Source organism: Oncorhynchus mykiss, chromosome 1, assembly GCF_057628025.1.
Source record: "Oncorhynchus mykiss isolate SJ-2025 chromosome 1, ASM5762802v1, whole genome shotgun sequence".
In the NCBI taxonomy this organism is placed as follows: domain Eukaryota; kingdom Metazoa; phylum Chordata; class Actinopteri; order Salmoniformes; family Salmonidae; genus Oncorhynchus; species Oncorhynchus mykiss.
In genome coordinates this window covers 81017783-81039347 of record NC_143022.1, presented here as the reverse complement: position 1 = coordinate 81039347, position 21565 = coordinate 81017783, and the positions used below count along the sequence as shown (strand labels likewise).

At 46.3% G+C, this 21565-nt stretch overlaps 1 protein-coding gene across 1 annotated transcript; it reads left to right on the top strand.

The window, feature by feature from the left end:
* Positions 1 to 5861: 5861 nt before the first annotated feature.
* On the top strand, positions 5862 to 15402 carry sh2d4ba (SH2 domain containing 4Ba). Its single transcript, XM_090184667.1, has 11 exons — positions 5862 to 6030; positions 6278 to 6437; positions 6685 to 6832; positions 10194 to 10332; positions 10604 to 10910; positions 11406 to 11533; positions 13133 to 13353; positions 14376 to 14427; positions 14640 to 14670; positions 14753 to 15034; positions 15165 to 15402. The coding sequence occupies exons 1-11, from the start codon at positions 5862 to 5864 to the stop codon at positions 15400 to 15402; spliced, it is 1875 nt and encodes a 624-aa protein (XP_090040793.1).
* Positions 15403 to 21565: the final 6163 nt, after the last annotated feature.

Below are 21565 nucleotides of genomic sequence, written 5' to 3'. Positions count from 1 at the left end.
GGACTCTTAGTTCTACGCTTATTAGCAGCCCTCACTGTCTGCGTCCTATAACGGCAAAGTGCAGACCTGACCCTCTTCCAGGTGCGCTCGCAACGTTGGACAAAAGCCTGAGCGGAGGGGACGCTGGACTCGGCGAACTGAGATGAGAACAGCGGAGGCTGGTACCCGAGGCTACTCTGAAAAGGAGATAGCCCGGTCGCAGACGAAGGAAGCGAGTTGTGGGCGTATTCTGCCCAGGGGAGCTGTTCTGACCAAGACGCAGGGTTGCGAAAAGAAAGACTGCGTAAGATGCGACCAATAGTCTGATTGGCCCGTTCTGCTTGACCGTTAGACTGGGGGTGAAAGCCGGAAGAGAGACTGACGGAAGCCCCAATCAAACGGCAAAACTCCCTCCAAAATTGAGACGTGAATTGCGGACCTCTGTCCGAAACGACGTCTGACGGAAGGCCATGAATTCTGAAAACATTCTCGGTGATGATTTGTGCCGTCTCTTTAGCAGAAGGAAGCTTAGCAAGGGGAATGAAATGAGCCGCCTTAGAGAACCTATCGACAACCGTAAGAATAACAGTCTTCCCCGCTGACGAAGGCAGTCCGGTGACAAAATCTAACGCGATGTGAGACCACGGTCGAGAGGGAATGGGAAGCGGCCTGAGACGGCCGGCAGGAGGGGAGTTACCGGACTTAGTCTGCGCGCAGACCGAACAAGCAGCCACGAAACGACGCGTGTCATGCTCCCGGGTGGACCACCAAAAACGCTGGCGAATGGAAGCAAGCGTACCCCGAACGCCAGGGTGGCCGGCTAACTTGGCAGAGTGAGCCCACTGAAGAACGGCCAGACGAGTAGGAACGGGAACGAAAAGAAGGTTCCTAGGACAAGCGCGCGGCGACGGAGTGTGAGTGAGCGCTTGCTTTACCTGCCTCTCAATTCCCCAGACAGTCAACCCGACAACACGCCCCTCAGGGAGAATCCCCTCGGGGTCAGTGGAGGCTACTGAAGAACTGAAGAGACGAGATAAAGCATCAGGCTTGGTGTTCTTAGAGCCCGGACGATAAGAAATCACGAACTCGAAACGAGCGAAAAACAGCGCCCAACGCGCCTGACGCGCATTAAGTCGTTTGGCAGAACGGATGTACTCAAGGTTCCTATGGTCAGTCCAAACGACAAAAGGAACGGTCGCCCCCTCCAACCACTGTCGCCATTCGCCTAGGGCTAACCGGATGGCGAGCAGTTCGCGGTTTCCCACATCATAGTTACGTTCCGACGGCGACAGGCGATGAGAAAAATACGCGCATGGGTGGACCTTGTCGTCAGAGAGGGAGCGCTGAGAAAGAATGGCTCCCACGCCCACCTCTGACGCGTCAACCTCGACAACGAACTGTCTAGAGACGTCAGGTGTAACAAGGATAGGAGCGGATGTAAAACGATTCTTGAGGAGATCAAAAGCTCCCTGGGCGGAAACGGACCACTTAAAGCACGTCTTGACAGAAGTAAGGGCTGTGAGAGGAGCTGCCACCTGACCGAAATTACGGATGAAACGACGATAGAAGTTCGCGAAGCCGAGAAAGCGCTGCAGCTCGACGCGTGACTTAGGGGCGGGCCAATCAATGACAGCTTGGACCTTAGCGGGATCCATCTTAATGCCTTCAGCGGAAATAACAGAACCGAGAAATGTGACGGAGGAGGCGTGAAAAGTGCACTTCTCAGCCTTCACAAAAAGACAATTCTCTAAAAGGCGCTGGAGGACACGTCGAACGTGCTGAACATGAATCTGGAGTGACGGTGAAAAAATCAGGATATCGTCAAGGTAAACGAAGACAAAGATGTTCAGCATGTCTCTCAGGACATCATTGACTAATGCCTGAAAGACAGCTGGAGCGTTAGCGAGGCCGAAAGGAAGAACCCGGTATTCAAAGTGCCCTAACGGAGTGTTAAACGCCGTCTTCCACTCATCCCCCTCCCTGATGCGCACGAGATGGTAAGCGTTACGAAGGTCCAACTTAGTGAAAAACCTGGCTCCCTGCAGGATCTCGAAGGCTGAAGACATAAGAGGAAGCGGATAACGATTCTTCACTGTTATGTCATTCAGCCCTCGATAATCTATGCAGGGGCGCAGAGACCCGTCCTTCTTCTTGACAAAAAAAAACCCCGCTCCGGCGGGAGAGGAGGAGGGGACTATGGTACCGGCGTCAAGAGCTACAGACAAATAATCCTCGAGAGCCTTACGTTCGGGAGCCGACAGAGAGTATAGTCTACCCCGGGGGGGAGTGGTTCCCAGAAGGAGATCAATACTACAATCATACGACCGGTGTGGAGGAAGAGAGGTGGCCCTGGACCGACTGAACACCGTGCGCAGATCGTGATATTCCTCCGGCACCCCTGTCAAATCACCAGGCTCCTCCTGTGAAGAAGAGACAGAGGAAACAGGAGGGATAGCAGACATTAAACATTTCACATGACAAGAGACGTTCCAGGAGAGGATAGAATTACTAGACCAATTAATGGAAGGATTATGACAAACTAGCCAGGGATGGCCCAAAACAACAGGTGTAAAAGGTGAACGAAAAATTAAAAAAGAAATGGTTTCGCTATGATTACCAGAAACAGTGAGGGTTAAAGGTAGCGTCTCACGCTGAATCCTGGGGAGAGGACTACCATCCAGGGCGAACAAGGCCGTGGACTCCCTTAACTGTCTGAGAGGAATGTCATGTTCCCGAGCCCAGGTCTCGTCCATAAAACAGCCCTCCGCCCCAGAGTCTATTAAGGCACTGCAGGAAGCTGACGAACCGGTCCAGCGTAGATGGACCGACAAGGTAGTGCAGGATCTTGAAGGAGAGACAGGAGTAGTAGCGCTCACCAGTAGCCCTCCGCTTACTGATGAGCTCTGGCTTTTACTGGACATGAAGTGACAAAATGACCAGCAGAACCGCAATAGAGACAGAGGCGGTTGGTGATTCTCCGTTCCCTCTCCTTAGTCGAGATGCGGATACCTCCCAGCTGCATAGGCTCAGCTCCCGAGCCGGCAGAGGAAGATGGTAGTGATGCGGAGAGGGGGGCAACGGAGAACGCGAGCTCCTTTCCACGAGCCCGGTGACGAAGATCAACCCGTCGCTCAATGCGAATAGCGAGTTCAATCAAGGAATCCACGCTGGAAGGAACCTCCCGGGAGAGAATCTCATCCTTTACCTCTGCGCGGAGACCCTCCAGAAGACGAGCGAGCAAAGCCGGCTCGTTCCAGCCACTGGAGGCAGCAAGAGTGCGAAACTCAATAGAGTAGTCTGTTATGGATCGATTGCCTTGACATAGGGAAGACAGGGCCCTGGAAGCCTCCTCCCCAAAAACAGATCGATCAAAAACCCGTATCATCTCCTCCTTAAAGTCCTGATACTGGTTAGTACACTCAGCCCTTGCCTCCCAGATTGCCGTGCCCCACTCACGAGCCCGTCCAGTAAGGAGAGATATGACGTAGGCGACACGAGCAGTGCTCCTGGCGTAAGTGTTGGGCTGGAGAGAAAACACAATATCACACTGGGTGAGGAACGAGCGGCATTCAGTGGGCTCCCCAGAGTAACACGGCGGGTTATTGATTCTGGGCTCCGGAGATTCGAAAGCCCTGGAAGTGGCCGGTGGATCGAGGCGGAGATGGTGAACCTGTTCTGTGAGGTTGGAGACTTGGGTGGCCAGGGTCTCAACGGCATGTCGAGCAGCAGACAATTCCTGCTCGTGTCTGCCTAGCATCGCTCCCTGGATCTCGACGGCTGAGTGGAGAGGATCCGAAGTCGCTGGGTCCATTCTTGGTCGGATTCTTCTGTCAGGTGCGTGAATGAGGACCCAAAAGCGAATTAACAAACAGAGTTTCTTTAATGATGAACACACGTGGGCTCAGATGGACAGGTAGATTCCGACAGGACAGGACAAGGTTGCAGCAAACACGATGATAGTCTGGTTCAGGCATGAGACACACAAACAAGAATCCGACAAAGACAGGAGCAGAAACAGAGAGAGATATAGGGACCTAATCAGAGGGAAAAAAGGAACAGGTGGGAAAAGGGGTGAATGAGGTAGTCAGAGAAGACAAGGAACAGCTGGGGGAAAGAGGGACAGAAACGGTAACCTAGTACGACCAGCAGAGGGAGACAGGGTGAAAGGAAAGGACAGAAAGACACAACATGACAATACATGACAGAGAGAGAGAAAGAGAGAGGTTGATAAAGAGAGCAGGAGAGAGAAATAAAGCAGGAGAGAGAAAGAGAGATGTTGATAAAGAGAGAAAGAGAGATGTTGATAAAGAGAGCAGGAGAGAGAGAAAGAAAGCAGGAGAGAGAAAAAGAGAGATGTTGATAAAGAGAGAAAGAGAGATGTTGATAAAGAGAGCAGGAGAGAGAGAAAGAAAGCAGGAGAGAGAGAAAGAGAGATGTTGATAAAGAGAGAAAGAGAGATGTTGATAAAGAGAGCAGGAGAGGGAGAAAGAGAGAGGTTGATAAAGAGAGCAGGAGAGAGAGATTTTTATAAAGAGAGCAGGAGAGAGAGAATGAAAGAAAGCAGGAGAGAGAGAAAGAGAGATGTTGATAAAGAGAGCAGGAGAGAGAGAAAGAGAGATGTTGATAAAGAAAGCAGGAGAGAGAGAAAGAGAGGTTGATAAAGAGAGCAGGAGAGAGAGAAAGAAAGCAGGAGAGAGAGAAAGAGAGATGTTGATAAAGAGAGCAGGAGAGAGAGAAAGAGAGAGAGAGGTTGATAAAGTGAGCAGGAGGGAGAGAAAGAGAGCAGGAGAGAGAGAAAGAGAGCAGGAGAGAGAGAAAGAGAGCAGGAGAGAGAGAAAGAGAGATGTTGATAAAGAGAGCAGGAGAGAGAGAAAGAGAAAGGTTGATAAAGAGAGCAGGAGAGAGAGAGAGAGAGGGAGACGACAGACAGACAGACACGCACGCACACAGCTGACAGCCATGGCCACCTGGTGTTTGCTGTAGTATCCATTTTCAGTGTTGGCCTGTGAAGGTAAAACCAACCTGTCCTCCCCTGAACAGGTCCCTATTCACTTTATGTGTGAGTGGGACAGGTAGGCAGACAAACAACAGCACAGGGAATGGTAGAGGAAGTCATTCTCTCAATGACATCACTGTGAAACAGAACCGAGCTAGGGGAGAGGTAAACTTTATGTCTGCTCTATTTACTGTACTGTGGATGGTTCATTTAGCTGGTGGGAGGGAGAAGAGATGCTGTAACTAAGTCCCATTATAAGAGATTGTTGTAAATCTAAAAGGTGCATTACAGTGGACATGGATGGTATAATGACTTCCATGAATCAGGCATTTGACTGGATTTTAGGCGGTTTATATAATTTCATTATAACACTGAATTACCTGTTGTTTAGCTCTGAATAAATGAATGATAAGATAGCAGGAAGGATAGAAAGAAAACAACACTAATGTGAAACATTTCCATGGGCTGTATATGGAAGATGGGCATGAGTTTCATTCTTTCCCACTCCTGCACTAAAGACTATCATGTTGCACATCAGGTAAAGGGATCTGTGCTTACACACACACACACCCACACACGCACCAGAGATCAGGTTTAAACCCCTCGCTTCAAAGCACATGGAGCAGAGGGAAGGAAGATGGCACCTGCGTTTTGTTCTGATGCTGGATCCAGTATGATGGTGAGAGAACAGGGAAAAGGAACAAGGATCTGAACTCTACAGCCCAGTAGAGTCTCTGAGGACTGTATGAACACATAGATGGAGGGAATGACACTTGTCTTCAATATGAAGTGAACTGATAAAAGGGGTTCATGGCCCCCTAACACTCACCTAACCCCACCTTGGTTAACAGATCTCTTGGGTGTTTGGAAGCTTTGTGTTGCCAAGATGATGCAGCAGATTTTGAGGGACATGTACATCGATCCGGACCTGCTGGCGGAGCTCAACGAGGAGCAGAAGCATATCCTATTCTATAAGATCCGCCAGGAGCAGGTGAGGCGCTGGGATGAGAGGGAGAACCAAGAGAACCAGGAGAACCAGGACCAGGGAAAGAAGGGTGAGTCTGGGTGTACTCTACTGAGTATTTTTTGACAAGCGGAGTGTAGATTTAGAAATGCTTTTAGCTGTGTCTACATAATTTTTTAATAGGGATGTTTTGTATTGTTACTGGTAAGTTTCACTAAATAAAATATTCCAAATAAAATGGAGACTGTAGATGTTGTGTTTGGAATGGTTTTATTAGTCACAGACACAGACAGTCAAAGGTGATGCTAACACATGCTATCCCCACTGTGCCCGCTCAGGCAGCAGGAGAAGTATCCAGTGGCTGCAGGGCTGCGATGGGGATGTGTGGGTGTGGGTGATGGGCGACGCTCCTGGGGATAAGCCTTATGAGGACATCATCAAGGAGCTGATGGGGGAGAAAGCCAGACGGCAGGCTCAGCAGGAGGCCAAGGAGCTCTGGTGAGTGGGGAAGGATAAACCATTGTAAATGGTAAATGTTATTGAAGCAAGGGAAAATGTGTCAGAGAGATTATACTGTATGAGGGATGAGATGGGTAGATAGGGAGATTTGTGTGTTATAGTGCCAGAACTAGATTTAAACTCTCCAAAGACATATTTGATGCAACCCATGTCAAATTGGGCTTTAGGTAGGTTTCTCACCCCTTCCTTTCACAACAAAGTGTTTTTCAACAACCCTCTTGCTCAGGCGAACCAAAGAGGCTGAGATCGAGGAGAAGTTCCGGGATGCTATGGCGAAGGAGAAGGCCCGTTTTGTGGCAGGGAAGTGGAAAGAAGAAACGGAGGACAGGAAGGCTGCCAAGCAGGAAGAGGAACACATCCAGGAGTCTCTCAAGGTAGGGCAAAGGCTACGTGTGTGTGTGTGTGTGTGTGTGTGTGTGTGTGTGTGTGTGTGTGTGTGTGTGTGTGTGTGTGTGTGTGTGTGTGTGTGTGTGTGTGTGTGTGTGTGTGAGAGAGTGAGTGAGTGATGGGGATCTTTGGTTGCAATTTGGAAATGCGAGTCGGATTACTTTTCCCATACAATCCAAGTGATCAATGTCATCTACAGGGATTGTGTTGATGCCCGCCTTCAGGCATACATTCTTTTTGCTGGACTACCTTGCCAGAACAGTCCCATTAAATATTTCAGCCTTTAAGTTGTATGGTGCAATGCCACACTGCTGTTAGAGAGAGAGGACATCCCTACAGTCCCTGCTCTACAGTAGAGGGAGAAATATGAGAGAGGGGGATCGGACGATCGATACTCAATCTGGGAAGCACACTAGCAGAGGGAGAATCAGCCTTATTAGAGGGATCTGTGGGGCAGGGGTGAAGTATTTTCCAGGGAGTGCACTGCACAGAACAACCCTGTGTGCGTGTGTGTGCGTGTGCGTGGGTGGGTGTAGAGATACCGTATATGTATATGAGGATTGATCATGGAAAAGGGTTTGGTCTTTATCAAATTGAATCAATTCAATTCAATTCAAGGGCTTTATTGGCATGGGAAACATGTGTTAACATTGCCAAAGCAAGTGAGGTAGATAATATATAAAGTGAATATATAAAGTGAAATAAACAATACAAATTAACAGTAAACATTACACATACAGAAGTCAAATTGAATCATCTTTATACCTTCAAAGAAGAAGAGGAAATAAGGGGGAGCTGGAATCTGTGGGGGATGGCAGCACCACATCTGCACGTTCGATCACTGCTGTACCATAGAGCCCTGTTGGAGCATCAGCAGTCCTGGGTGATGTAGAACCCGGACGACTGAGACCTTCTTAAGAAACTCGTGAAATATTAAAGAGCTTGTTTATCATTGCCCTCTGTTGAGCTCGCCTGAAGGAAAGTGCTGAGTCATTAAACATTTTCCTGTCTGAACCTCTGGGACTAAAATATAAAATATAGAAGACGCTAAAGTCGTATCACTAGACTATGTATAGCAGAGATAGGTCATTAGTCTTCCACCAATTCAGTTTTCAATTCAGAACCCTGGCTTCCACTACAATGTCTAAAAATACCATTTAACTATCCTGTTTGATGGGTTCATTGTGCTGGAAACCCTGGTTTGAACCCCTGTTGGTTACATTCACAGCAGAGTAGCCTTTGACCTCTTTGAGAAACCCAATCGTGGTATTGAAGCAGAACCCTGTGTGGTCTGAAACTATGAATATGTTCACTGAGGTTCTATACACTGTATGTTCTTTCCAAAGTATCAAACACCAATTATCTCTGCATCACAACTGTCAGAAACATCACCACTCTCCAGCAGGGGGAAAATCCTTTTAGCTAGAACAAAACACAACAGCTAACAATGGTCCCGGTCAAAAGCTGCCTGTTTTCACTCCAGAACTCAATGGCAATTACTCCATGCAACTAATTACAAGGCTTAAGTGGTTCAAATTACCACAATGCCATGTGTTTGTCCCTGGGAATAAATTATTCAGTAAATTATTACCACATCAGTACAGATGATGAGCTGAATGCTTGCGTATGGAATATTATACTGGGCCCGATTTCCCAAAAGCATCTTAAGGCCAAGATCATCATAAGAACCTTTGTATGAGCATCGTTTCATCTCAGAGTCCATCGTTACTAAAGTTGCACTTGAAAACGCTTGTTATTTACCGACTGCCTCAGACCACTCATAAAAGAGCATTGTTAGGTGTTGAGCAGGAGGTTGAAAAGTTTTGGCATGGACCCTCAAATCCTCAGAAGTTCTACAATGGCACCATTGAGAGCATCTTGACTGGCTGCATCACTTCTTGGTATGGCAACAGCACCGCTCTATCCCTGAGCCATAAGACAGCTAAACAGCTAACAGACTATCTGAGATGAAAAATATGACTGTCTCTTTGCACACTCACAGGGCTCTACACTGCACTCATCCAACACACACATAACATGCACACACATTTATTCTGACTCTACTCTACGGGGGCAGTCGGTAGCTTAGAGGTTAAGAGCGTTGGGCCAGTAACCGTTGAGCCAGTAACTCGAATCACCGAGCCGGCAAGGTGGAAAAATCTGTTGTTTTGCCCTTGAGCAAGGCAGTTACACCAACAACAACAACTGCTCCCCGGGCGCCGATGATGTGGATGTCGATTAAGGCAGCAGCCCCCTGTAGCTCTCTGATTGAGGGGTTGGGTTAAATGCGGATGACACATTTCGGTTGAAGTCATTCAGTTTTGCCACTGACTAGGTTTCCCCTTCACACACAAACTCACATATAATCAGAATTTACGCTGCTATTACTCTTTTTATCATATATCCGGATGCCTAGTTACCTTACCCTTATATATATATATACTGTATATACACCTCTATCACTCCAGTATCCCTGCACATTGTTAATGTGGTATTTGAACTGACCCTGTACATAGCTTCTTACTTGCTCATGTTCTTATTTCATATTTTTATTTGTTTTGTGTTTTTGTTCTACCTTATGTTATTTTTAGAGCTACATTGATATTGATTAGTACATTCTTGGGTTTTGAGCTAGCAAGAAAGACATTATACTGTAGTTGTGCACGTGACATTAAAACGTGAAAATATTGAAGCGGCTTGTGCTAATGCTCAGCCTACCTTATAATAGGCTTCTTAGCCTACCTTACAATAGGCTTAATGTACAAAATCTTAGATTTGGCCCATAATTCCGCACATTTTGTTACATACCATGAAATGGATTGTAGCCTACACTTAGCTAAATAGAACTCAATATGATTGAAATATGGACTATGTAGCCTGCTGTATTTAACTTTTGTTTCAGTCATCTCAGTGTTCATTTGAAGCATCATTTATTCATTCGCTTGTTTGTAACAATTGCAAAGACATTGGCAACTTTCTATTTGTGGTCAACTTGATTCTGATGTTATCGGCGGCCAAAAACGACCTAACGACTCACCTACTGGTCTAAGAGTGGTCTGAGGCAGTCGGTAAATAACGAGTGTTTTCAAGTGCAACTTTAGTAAAGATGGTTTTGGGAAACAGCTTACAGATTTAACAATTCTCCTACAAAGGTTCTTACGATTAACTTTGTCTTAAGCGGGCTCAGGACAATTATTACTGATGTGTCTTATTACAAAATGATATGCAAATAACTCTGCAGTGTGTGTGTGTGTGTGTGTGTGGGTGTGGGTGTGCGTACGTGGATGTGTGGTGTGTACGCCCGCCAGTCTTTTGTTTCCCATTCCTCACACATTTCTTCTCCGACAGAAACGAGAGGAGGAGGAGAGACAGCAAGGTGAGGAGGAGATAAAACGTGCAGAGGAGAAGAGAGCGAGGGAGCTGTATATCTCCCTAGAGCAGGAACAGAGAAGGAGTGAGAAGGATGACAAGGAATGGGAGGAGCAACGTAAGTCAAGCCTGCCTTTTCTGTCTACAACTGTTTTCCTTTCCAGTGATCACCTCCTTCAATTCTACACCCCTCATTTTTACTCCTTTTACATCATCCTCTTGTATTCACCTGTCCCTCCCTAAATATCAACTCCAAAACTTCTGTTGTTTATTCTCAAACTTGTACAGTTAAGCTCTCTCGTGGAACTACAGGACACATCTGAGAATGAGTCCAATGCAAAGTCACTTCCTTTTCAAATCCTCTCTCTCCTCCATTTCGCCCCTTCCAGTGCGGCGCTCTAAGATGGCTGACCAGGAGATGCAGAGAAAAGCAAGGCGGGCACGGGATGAGTACAAGCGCCAGTCCCTGCGGGCTATAGAGAAGGGCCGTGTGGCAGGGCTCAGTGGGCTGTTCCAGCAGGGCCCAGTGGTGGGGAACGGACCAACAGCAGCCCCCTTCAGGAGATACAGCAACGTGCTAGAGTCCTCCTCCTCCACCACCCACCGCCCCGGCCTCCAGCCTGCTACTCCTCCACTGTACCGCCGTAGACAGAGCCAAAGGCACAGCACCATTGTTACACAGCCACTGATGGACAGGTACAGATATAGCGCTAGCCTACTACTCATGAATGCGTATAAGGATAGTTAGAAACTGGGTTGTTTGAGCCCTGAATGCTGATTGGCTGCTCTAATTACGTTGATAACCAGTTTATAATAGCAATAAGGCACCTCTGGGGTTTGTGGTGTATGGCCAATATACCACAGCAAATACACCTTGCCTACTACTCATGAATATGTATAGGGATAGATATAGCATAATTACTATGCAAGAACCAATCAATATACAGATCAGATGCATAGAGTGTTAAAGTAGAACAAATATATATAAAATACTGTATATTGAGTGATACACAGAAGCAGACCCGATAGGCCCGCCATGCTTTTTAGTGCCTGGAACTCATCTAAAGCATTATGCACCTTTATCATGGCAGCATTAAAAAGCTTAGGGCAATCTGTGCTATAATATGTCTTAAATGCTTATTATGATATATGATGTGTTTATGTCTTGCTTCCCTTCTCTGTCTTCTCCAGTCCTGCCTGGGTGAGAGCCCCCCGGCCCAACTCCAAAGAGTGTGTTTTGCTGTGGTTCAAAGAAGAGCAGATGCCCAAACAGGCTGGCTATGAGCGCAACAGCACCACCATCGCCCCCTGGTTCCACGGTCAGTGCTGAGTTGTTATCTTGATCAATCGTGGATCCCTCCAAGCTTCCCCTCTTGCACCAATCTACTTTTCTTCACTACCATCGCCACATGCAAACTATCTAACTAAAAAGTATTCTCAGGAATTGAGCATTGAAGGGAAGTTTTAGTCTGTTCGTGCATGCTAGGGTGTGTGGCTGGAGGGATGAGGCTCTTCAATAATAAATAGGCCACCCTAGACTAATTACTGGCGAGTGGCCCTGAGCCCTAACTCTCTCCATAATAGGTCACAGTGTGTAGCTCCTGGTTAAGTGACAAAAGCCCAGATGAATGGGCCTATGAGTGGCACACTCCACTGGAAAGAGGGGTGCAACATGCACTTCATGCTATCATGCAGAGACAGGGTATCAGGCATCTAAACAATGTGAGCACACCCAAACCCACTCTTTATATTGAAAAGATGCCAGTTTAATACCGTTTTCCCAAATCATGCATTCAGGCAACTGTCATCATCTCTCTGTCACTGAGATTACTTTTGTCAGTAACAACGTTACACAACATTAAAAGGAAATATTCACGCATTTTAAACGTTTTTAGTATTTCTGCATCTCCGAGCAAGGTTCTATCGATTCCCGGGGTCAACTATGTTTTCATGTGTATCTGAACTCTTTCCATTTACGCAGGCAGACATACAGCCGGTATGACGTGGCATTGTGAAAAGTTGCTCTCACTACACGGGAAGTTAATAGGAAGATTACTTTTAGATTGCGAAAACGTCTATCATACAGGTCAGATTTCAATACTGTCTGATGTCATAACGTGGGAGGTCTTGTCTCGAATGAGCCATTGATCATTTATTTGCGATATTCCTAACTTGAGAAATCAATGAATCAATGAGCCCAATAAGTTATCTATGACAAAATCATAAACAGTGTAGGGCTGGCTAATAAGTCCTTAGTTTTAGGTTTATGCTCAAGTAAACAATTTGGCTAATCTATACTTCCATATTTCCAAATCCTATTCTTGAAGATCAAGTATAACATTTATTGGAATGACTGGAATTCTGATAAACTTTGGTTTTAAATGTAAATCCATAATTTAATCGTATTATATGTAGTAGAAAGCGATGGGTTGAAAGAAGCCATAAAGTAAATTTAACATCCATATATGGCCAGCTATGTAAAGTTCAACATTGATTTATCCTGCAATAGATGTCGTTCAATTGGTAACATACATGTTTGTCTTCTACTAATGCCTCAAAGGGAAAGTAATCTAAAAGTAACTGAATGTAATCAGATTACGTTACTGAGTTTGGGTAAACCAAAAGTTACGTTACTGATAAAAAAAAATGGATAGGTAACTAGTAACTAACGGATTACATTTAGACCGTAACCTACCCAACCCTGATTATAGGAATGTGTAGTTTCAGGTGGATTTTTCCTTTAATCATTTAGGGCAAAATTCAAGAATATTGTGCAAGGACCTTGGGCTTCTCTTTGCTTTGGATTTAACTACTGTCAGACTCTCCCTCCTCCTCAGATCTAATTTAACTACTGTCAGACTCTCCCTCCTCCTGACCTAAGGTCTGATTTAACCACTCAGACCCGCTCCCCTCCCCAGGTCTGATTTCCAGACAGGAGTCAGAGACCCTGCTGATGAACACAGCAGAGGGCTCCTTCCTGGTGAGGGTGAGTGACAGGATCTGGGGCTACACGCTGTCCTATCGCACGGCCGACGTCTTCAAACACTTCCTGATCGACGCATCAGGAGACTACTACAGCTTCCTGGGTGTGGACCAGAACCGCCACGCCACCTTGGCTGACCTCATCGACTTCCACAAGGTAGGCAGGCAGTTTACAGTATGTACAGGGTTTCACACAGTGAACTGCAGGGGTTGGGTCAGACACATAGCATCCTATATACATCAGTAATGTCAGTGTCAGTATAGAGACTCCATGTGGAAATCAGATTAAATGGTTACTTAGTAACTCAACATTAAAATGACAGCCAGCAAACATCTGGGAGTAAGTCTAATCAAATGCTCCATGATATACATCCGTGATCTTTTCATATCACATTAACTATTTTAGCAACCAATCACAAGCACGGCTGAACTGCGTTATCTTCAATAACACTGACTTACTTACCATGGAAACATATTCTCAGATGCGGAGGCTGACAGAACTGAATGTGTGAACTGTTTATCTGTGACATTAGTTATATGCTAATGTGAAAAGGGTGCACGTTGGTCTTCAGGAATTTGCATGTCTCTTTGGCATTACACACACATAGAGTATAACATGGAGTCACTGTATACTGATCAGATAGAGCATACTGACCAACAGTTTGAATATGATTCACCACAGATCATCACATTGAATCTGTAAAAACGGAACATTAAACCATTCTGTTACTATATACAGTGCATTCGGAAAGTATTCAGACCCCTTGACCTTTTCCACATTTTGTTACGTTACAGCCTTATTCTAAAATTGATTAAATTGTTTCCCCCCCTCAATCTACACACAATACCCCATAATAACAAAGCAAAAACAGGTTTAGCAATTTTTGCAAATTTACAAAAAAATCTAAAAACTGAAATATTACTGAAGTATTCAGACCCCATAGTCAGTACTTTGTTTACGCACCTTTGGCCGCAATTACCTCCCTGACAAAGGCCCTTCTCCCCCGATTGCTCAGTTTGGCCAGCCAGCTCTAGGAAGAGTCTTGGTGGTTCCAAACTTCCTCCATTTTAGAATGATGGAGGCCACTGTGTTCTTGGGGACCTTCAATGCTGCAGACATGTTTTGGTACCCTTCTCCAGATCTGTGTCTCAACACAATCCTGTCTTGGTGCTCCACAGACAATTCCTGGGCGAGGAAAGGACTCCCGTATAGTTGGGGACGGCACCAGAGGTAACAGGAGGGAGTTCAGTTTTTGATCCCCACAGGATACAGCAAGACCTGGAGGCCAGAAGACAGTATCCCGGAGAGGGTATCTTGGGGGATACCTATTCTTTTCTTTGGACTTTTATTTTGATAAACAACCTTTGAAACTGAGCTAATCCTACTCTGCCCGTGTCTGATCTGTGTAAACCTTTTGACCCAACCCCCTGGTCTGCCACAAGTGGTGGAGACTGTGGTCATTCTGATAATGTGGTCAGATCAGGGTTGACCTTTATGCAGCATCAGCATGGACGAGTTGATAGCTCAGTTCCTCCGGGCCCAACAAGCCCAACAGGCGGTTCAAGAACGAACGCTGGAGGAACAGCAGCTACAAAAAGTCCACCTCATTGAGGAAAACTGGAAGCTACAAGGAGGAGCTAACAGAAGATGACGACATCAAAACCTACCTCTGTACGTTTGAACGGACAGCACTATGGGAAGGATGGCAAAGGCAGAAGTGGACCAGTCTGCTGGCCCCGTTCCTCTCTGGGAATGCCCAAAAGGCGTATTGGGACCTGAACGATGAACAGGCGGCTAACTACGACGGACTCAAACAGGAGATACTCAGCCACTACGGGTACAGCCTGGCCCATCGGGCTCAACTACTCACGAATGGAGGTTCATAGCCGACGCATCCCCCCGAGCCCAGATGAGCGACCCACTGCGCGTCACCAGCCTAACCGACGTATCCACCCTCTCCGTCCTAGACAAAGTGTTCCTGGATCGCTTCCTCCGGGCACTACCCCACGACATGAAGAGGGCAGCGAGTCTAGGCGCGCCCCAGACCTTGGAGGGCTGAGTGGGAGCCAGGCCGAGTCGGCGACCCGTTCGGGGAGTCGGAAGGACAGCCCCAATGCTGTGTACCCTGAACCGACAGTCAGCAGGGCCAAGGGACCGCAAACCCGTGGAGTGACGGCTGGGATAGGGTCGACCCGCCACCGATGACCAGGTAGATGGAGACCAAAGGAGGTGTTTTGAATGTGGCACCCGGGGGCACACTGCCTGGAATTACCCGACTCGAGAGGAGTCGATGCCATCAGCAAGCCACGGAGGCGAGGTGGGTCACGCAGGAAACTACGTCACCTCCTGTTGGGCACACCACGAATCAACTGCACCCATGGTCCCGGTGAAGGTTGACGGACACGGCAACTCCTGATGTATGGTTACCCTCATAACCACGAGCCTGCTGGACCAGGATACCAAACATGGTAGGGAGATGTCCATTTCCTGGGTTCACGGGGACACAAAGCGGTATCCAACCGTATCATGACGTATCGTGACATCGTGACGCCACAAGGGAACTGCCAGATGATGGTGGGTGCAGCACCAGAGTTGCCGATACCTCTCCTAGTGGGACGAGATTGTCCGCTGTTCGTGGCCCTGTAGGGGCACGAGCTGAGGAAGACGGTACGAGCCGTCCAAGGACGAGAGTGAGGACACCCCATCACCTGTGCAGACTGGGAGCAAACGGTTAATCAACCTGCATCTACGGGTCCAGAGTTGGAGGGGGGGGCTGGAACCCGACCCCCCTGGGGAACCACGGGAGGAAGAGCCCAGCCTCCCCCTCCTCGATTTCGAGGGGCCAGTCAAGATACCCCTTGGGGGCCAACTGAGGCGACAATTCGGCACGGCCCAGTGGGAGGATCCTAACTTGAAAGCCGCCGCAGTCCAAGTGGTAGCAGTGGATGGACAGCTACTTCCAGGGGTGAGTGACTGGCGATACCCCCATTTCCAAATCAAGAATAACCTTTTGTATCAGGTGTCGCGCCAACAGGGGGAACTTCGAGAGATATTGTTGCTGCCCCAACGGTACGTGGGAACCGGTACGTGGGAACCGTTCTTCTTGTCCCACACCCACCTGTTGGGGGCGCACCTGGGAATGGAGAAGACCTGGGAACGGATTGCCGCCCGGTTCCACTGGCCCGGGATGAGGAGGACCGTGGAAGATTACTGTCGCAGCTGCCCGGAGTGTCAAATGACTGCCCCAAAGGCACACTTCCGAAACCCACTTGTCACGCTATCGATCATCGGGGTGCCCTTTAAATGAATCGCCATGGACATAGTGGGACCCCTGGTAAAAACAGCATGAGGACACCAGTACATCCTGGTAATAGTGAACCATGCCACCCGGTATCCCGAGGCCATTCCCCTACAGGCGGAGGTATCCAAGGCAATCACCCTGGAGCTGTTCCACCTCTTTAGCCGGGTGGGAATCCCAAACGAGATCCTGACAGACCAAGGTACTGAGTTTATGTCCCGCCTAATGAAAGATTTGTGTGCTCTCCTGCAGATCAAGCAGATCCGGACCTCTGTCTTCCACCCGCAGACGGAGGGGCTCGTTGAGCGGTTCAATAAAATGCTCAAACAAATGCTGCGGAAGGTCATCGAGCAGGATCTAATCCTACTCTGTCCGTGTCTGATCTGTGTAAACATTTTGACCCAACCCCCTGGTCTGCCACAATCTCAAGGATGATCAATGGAAACAGGATGCACCTGAGCTCAATTTCGAGTCTAATAGCAAAGGGTCTGAATAATTATGTAAATAAGGTATTTCTGTTTTAAATTTTTAATAAATTTGCAAAAATGTATAAAAACCTGTTTTAGCTTTGTCATTATGGGGTATTGTGTTTTGATTGATGAGAATATATATTTTTTATCCATTTTAGAATAAGGCTGTAACGTAGCAAAATGTGGAAAAAAGTCCAGGGGTCAGAATATTTTCCGAATGCAGCCTATGAACGAACCACCGGAGAATCAGGAAAATCAGGAAGATGGCGGCGGGGAAATGCAGCTAGCTAACGTGGCTCCGATGGCTAAGAAAACGGTCGATTCAAGAATAACACAGAAAGTTCCAAAAGAAATGGACAGACAAGTATTTTTTGTACTGCATAATGGGACTAGCCCACTTTGTCTTATTTGCCAGAAGGCGGTCAATTGTTTTAAACGAGCAAATTTAGAGCGACATTTTCAGTCACACCATGCCCCCTTTGACAAAACATATCCGCCACAAAGCAACCACAGAAACAACAAAGTAGCGCAAGGACAGCTCAAGGGACAACAACAAATTATGGACAGTTATTGCACTGTTGCAGAGGCAACATATGAGATTGCTTGGATACTCGCAAGAAACAGGACCTTCACAGACTCAGAGATTGTCAAATAATGTTTTTAGGCTCGCAGCCGAAATATTGTATGCTGATTTTACAAACAAGGAAGATATTTTAAAGCAAATTAAGGGACTGCAACTCTCAGACTCGACCATAACAAGACGCATAAAAGACATCGGCAAGCAATTGATGACTGACATCCGTGGCGCTGTGTTTTAGTATTGCGCTTGACGAAAGCGCTGATGTATGTGTTTAGGTCCATTTCGCTCAAAACGAGTAGTTCGGATAGGAACTTTTATGATTACTGTCCCTTCAAGGCAAACACGAGGAGAGGATATTATGAAAGCCCTTGTTACATTTGTTGCTGATAATAATATTGACTGGTCAAATCGGGCATATGTGTGCACTGACAGTGCCCTAAACATGTTAGGGAATAAGAAGGGACTCATAGGCCTGATGAGAAAGAGAGAGGATGTTCCCGAATTTGTATCATTCATCAGGAAGCACTTGTGGCTAAACTCAAAGACTGAGACTTACAGAATGTGATGCAGCAAGTCGTACTCGTGGTGAATATTATTATTGCGAGGGTACTGAATCACCTGCAATTCCGCGAGTTGCTGGAGGAATACCAGACAGAATATGGTGACTTGATATTTCACAATGAGGTGAGATGGCTGTCTCGTGGCAGAGTTTTGAAAAGAGGAGGCAGAGCTGGATGATCTACGGTGAATCTCCAGCTCCAAGGGAAAGCTAAAACTCCGGGCAAAATGCTGCATGTGGTCACAGCATTTCAAAATAAAATCACCACACTGTTCATACCTGACAGACAGTTTGTTCATTTCCCCAAACTCAGCAGTCACCACATCCAACCCAGACATACTGCAACATTTTAGCTATGATGCATTTGTGCGTGTGTTGGAGGAGTTTGAGTCAAGATTCAAGGATATCATGGAGTACAAGGAGTTTTTCAACATCATTGAGAACCCCTTTCATGTGCCAGTGTCATCTCTGACCCCAGTCATCACAGCCCTCTGTCCTGACAGTGCTGGAATACAGTGAGATAGTGGAGCTACAGGCAAATGACACATTGCAAGGTGAACTAAGATCAGGTGTTACCCATTTCTGGAGCCTTGTGTCAGACACAGTATCCACTTCTGAAGCAGTGTGTGCAGCACTTATTCATGTGAATCAACATTTTTAACATTGAATATTGTGAAACAAAAACAGAGAAACAGTCTGACCAATGCACACCTGGATTGCCTCACAAGGATAGCAACTACAGACTATAAATGTAGAATGAATTCATTCAGTCATGGAGCAGAAGGGACATTTTTGCTTATCCAACTAATGAGATAACCCTTAATATGGGTCTTATACATGTGATGTAGCCTATGTGATGTGCTGTACATCAAATCAATTGCATGTGCTCTATTGCTCTGAATTTGCTCTCAATTGATGATAATGGAAGAAAAAGGTACAACAAATGAAAGATCTGTGCGGCCCTCTGAATGATTGTCTCAACCCAAAGTGGCCGCCTTACAAAAAATAATGAGTAACACTGCTGTAGGGTTTGTTCTGATGATGTCTGTCTGTCTGTCTCTAGGAGGAGGTGATCACCACATCAGGAGGAGAGCTTCTGCAGGAGGCATGTAAACGTACAGTCTCAGCCACGGACTATGGGGGGCTCTTCCAATGACCCCCCCCCCCCACACCCTGTCAGGTCACTATGAACCCCTTTCTGCTCCCTGCAATGTTACTTTGACCTCCCCCACCTGGATTCACACTTCACACCGAGTGAGCCGTCTTTCTCCAGGCATGGCGCCATGTCTTCAGACTCTAACCATTCCACAGGACTGTCTACAGACATCCGTTCCCCCTGTAGCATCTTGCATGCGACTCGCCACTAGGTGTTGCAGTGGGGAATTATTGGTAAACAAATTGCTGCTACAAGCTGTTTGGAAACTGTCTAACACGAGAGAAGAGTGAGCCATTGGGATATACATTGTTTCTAACTGAGAAGTTACACAAATGTTGAGCAACAGTGCAATTCAGGACAAGATCAAGCTCTTAGGGAAAGAGCAGACTTGTGTACGCGGGTAAGCAGACAGAAACCCAGACACCAGAGGCAACAAGGAACAGAGGTGGATTGTTCAAAGTGTCTTGCATCTGTCAAATACTCCTATTGACACTATTTCTTGTTGAAAACAAAGATTCTCACTTTGTACTTATGCAAACTTATGATAAGAGAGAAAGAGCTACTTCCCCACTTGAGACACAAAACACATTCAGATTAAACAAAGGTTGTCTCAGATGTTATGCTTTTAGGGAGTACTAAAGCTTCAAAGTGGAGTCATAGAGGACTTGTTTTTATGCACTCATTCCTATTGGGAATCTGTTGTCATCCTGATTGGGCTTTGTTCCTGGCCAATAATGCAGTTGAAGGAGAGAATTTGCATAGAAATCACTGACATAGAAATTACATATACCGAATGAATGCACATCCTCCTCCCAGTTAAAGGTACTATAAGAAGGAAGTATTCATAATTCCTTGAGGTCCACCCATCTTTAAAATGAATGGAGCAACTGCCCTCCTGTTCATGATACAAGACTAGTGCTGTCGAAGCACTGACAGCTTTTTCCATGCAAGTGATAGCCTCACTGGACCCGAGTGGGTAACCAGAGCTCTTCTTTTCCAACGGCCAGAATCATTCGGCAGTTAGAACAGCCTATACGAAACAGCACTATGCTAATGCCGCCACCCCCCAGTTAACATAATCAACACACACTCCAACCCACCCCGCAAACACACACAGTCAATTATAAGCTCAGGTTTCCACAACACTGGGACACAGCATTTTCCTGGCTAGTATAGATAGGCTGCTGTAGTAACGCAGCAGGAGAGATTGTTGTGTGGCAGGCAGCCTTTGTCCAGCTTTAGGTGTCAGTTTCTCAGCAGTAGGTCCAGCATTAATCAGTGAGCTAGGTGGTCAGTCTACTTACTGGCTGCTCTAAACAATCAGCCACAGACACACAAAGCTACACTGAATATCAACTTCAGTCTGTCACTCATCAACCTGTGGAAAACAGACAAAAAAAGTTCCCGTGGGCATCAAAGGGAGGGATCAAAGATGGAATTGTTCCTTCTACTTTGCCCCAAAAACAATAAAACGCCTTGTCTAATATAGAGGGATTTTGTTTTCCTATCAGGCAACACCTTTTCCAGGTAGGCAATAGCTGTATATGGAGTTACTGCCAGACTGCTCTAAATTGTTTGGACTGTCCTTCCTGTACTATTGTGGCCGTTGTTTTTACACAGCACATTCTGCAGAAATGACACAAAACACAAACTGTCAGAAACAGAAATTGGCAAGCGACAGTCACCAGCAAATTACACAGATCTGTTCTTTCATGTGATAAATTACTTTCATCTTCTTTGAGATAAAGGATAGACTATATACATTGTATAAATGTTGCTTTGTGAATAGTATACTGCCTTGACTTGTAGAGAATTTCTTAACTGCAGGGAATCAATTACCAAAATGATGGTAGTCACATTTCACATAATCGCCACAATTAAGTAGTTGCCAACACCCTAAAGATAACAAGCTAATTATAGGGCTTGAACAAAACAATCACAATTATGACTATCAATTTAGTGTAATATCTACACCGTCTAAAATGTTGCAAGATTCCAAAATAAATGTTAACTCTTACATGAAGGCTGTTCAGGACTTCTGGTAATTTCCCATTATGAACACAAGAGGGCTCTAAAACACAATTAAGTCAGTACTTTTTAGAATAAAGTTACCTTTGTTTTTTGGGGGCAAAGCCAATATGTCTGTTTACAAAGGAAGCCCAATTCTGAAATTTTGCCCAATTATTGCCAAGCGCTGATCTGATTGGTAAAAAGATCAAATAGTGGGGGAAAAAATATTAGAATTGGGGTGTCTGTGTAAATGCAGCCATTTTAATCTGTGATGATGATTAATTACACAGGGAAA

What these genes read in the sequence shown, in the direction of transcription:
- sh2d4ba (XM_090184667.1), top strand. Translation starts at nt 5,862, where the DNA reads ATGATGCAGCAGATTTTGAGGGACATGTACATCGATCCGGACCTGCTG. An exon ending in CAGGAGGCCAAGGAGCTCTG is followed by an intron (nt 6,438 to 6,684) that starts GTGAGTGGGGAA and finishes CCTCTTGCTCAG; the next exon opens with GCGAACCAAAGAGGCTGAGA. An exon ending in CAAGGAATGGGAGGAGCAAC is followed by an intron (nt 10,333 to 10,603) that starts GTAAGTCAAGCC and finishes CGCCCCTTCCAG; the next exon opens with TGCGGCGCTCTAAGATGGCT.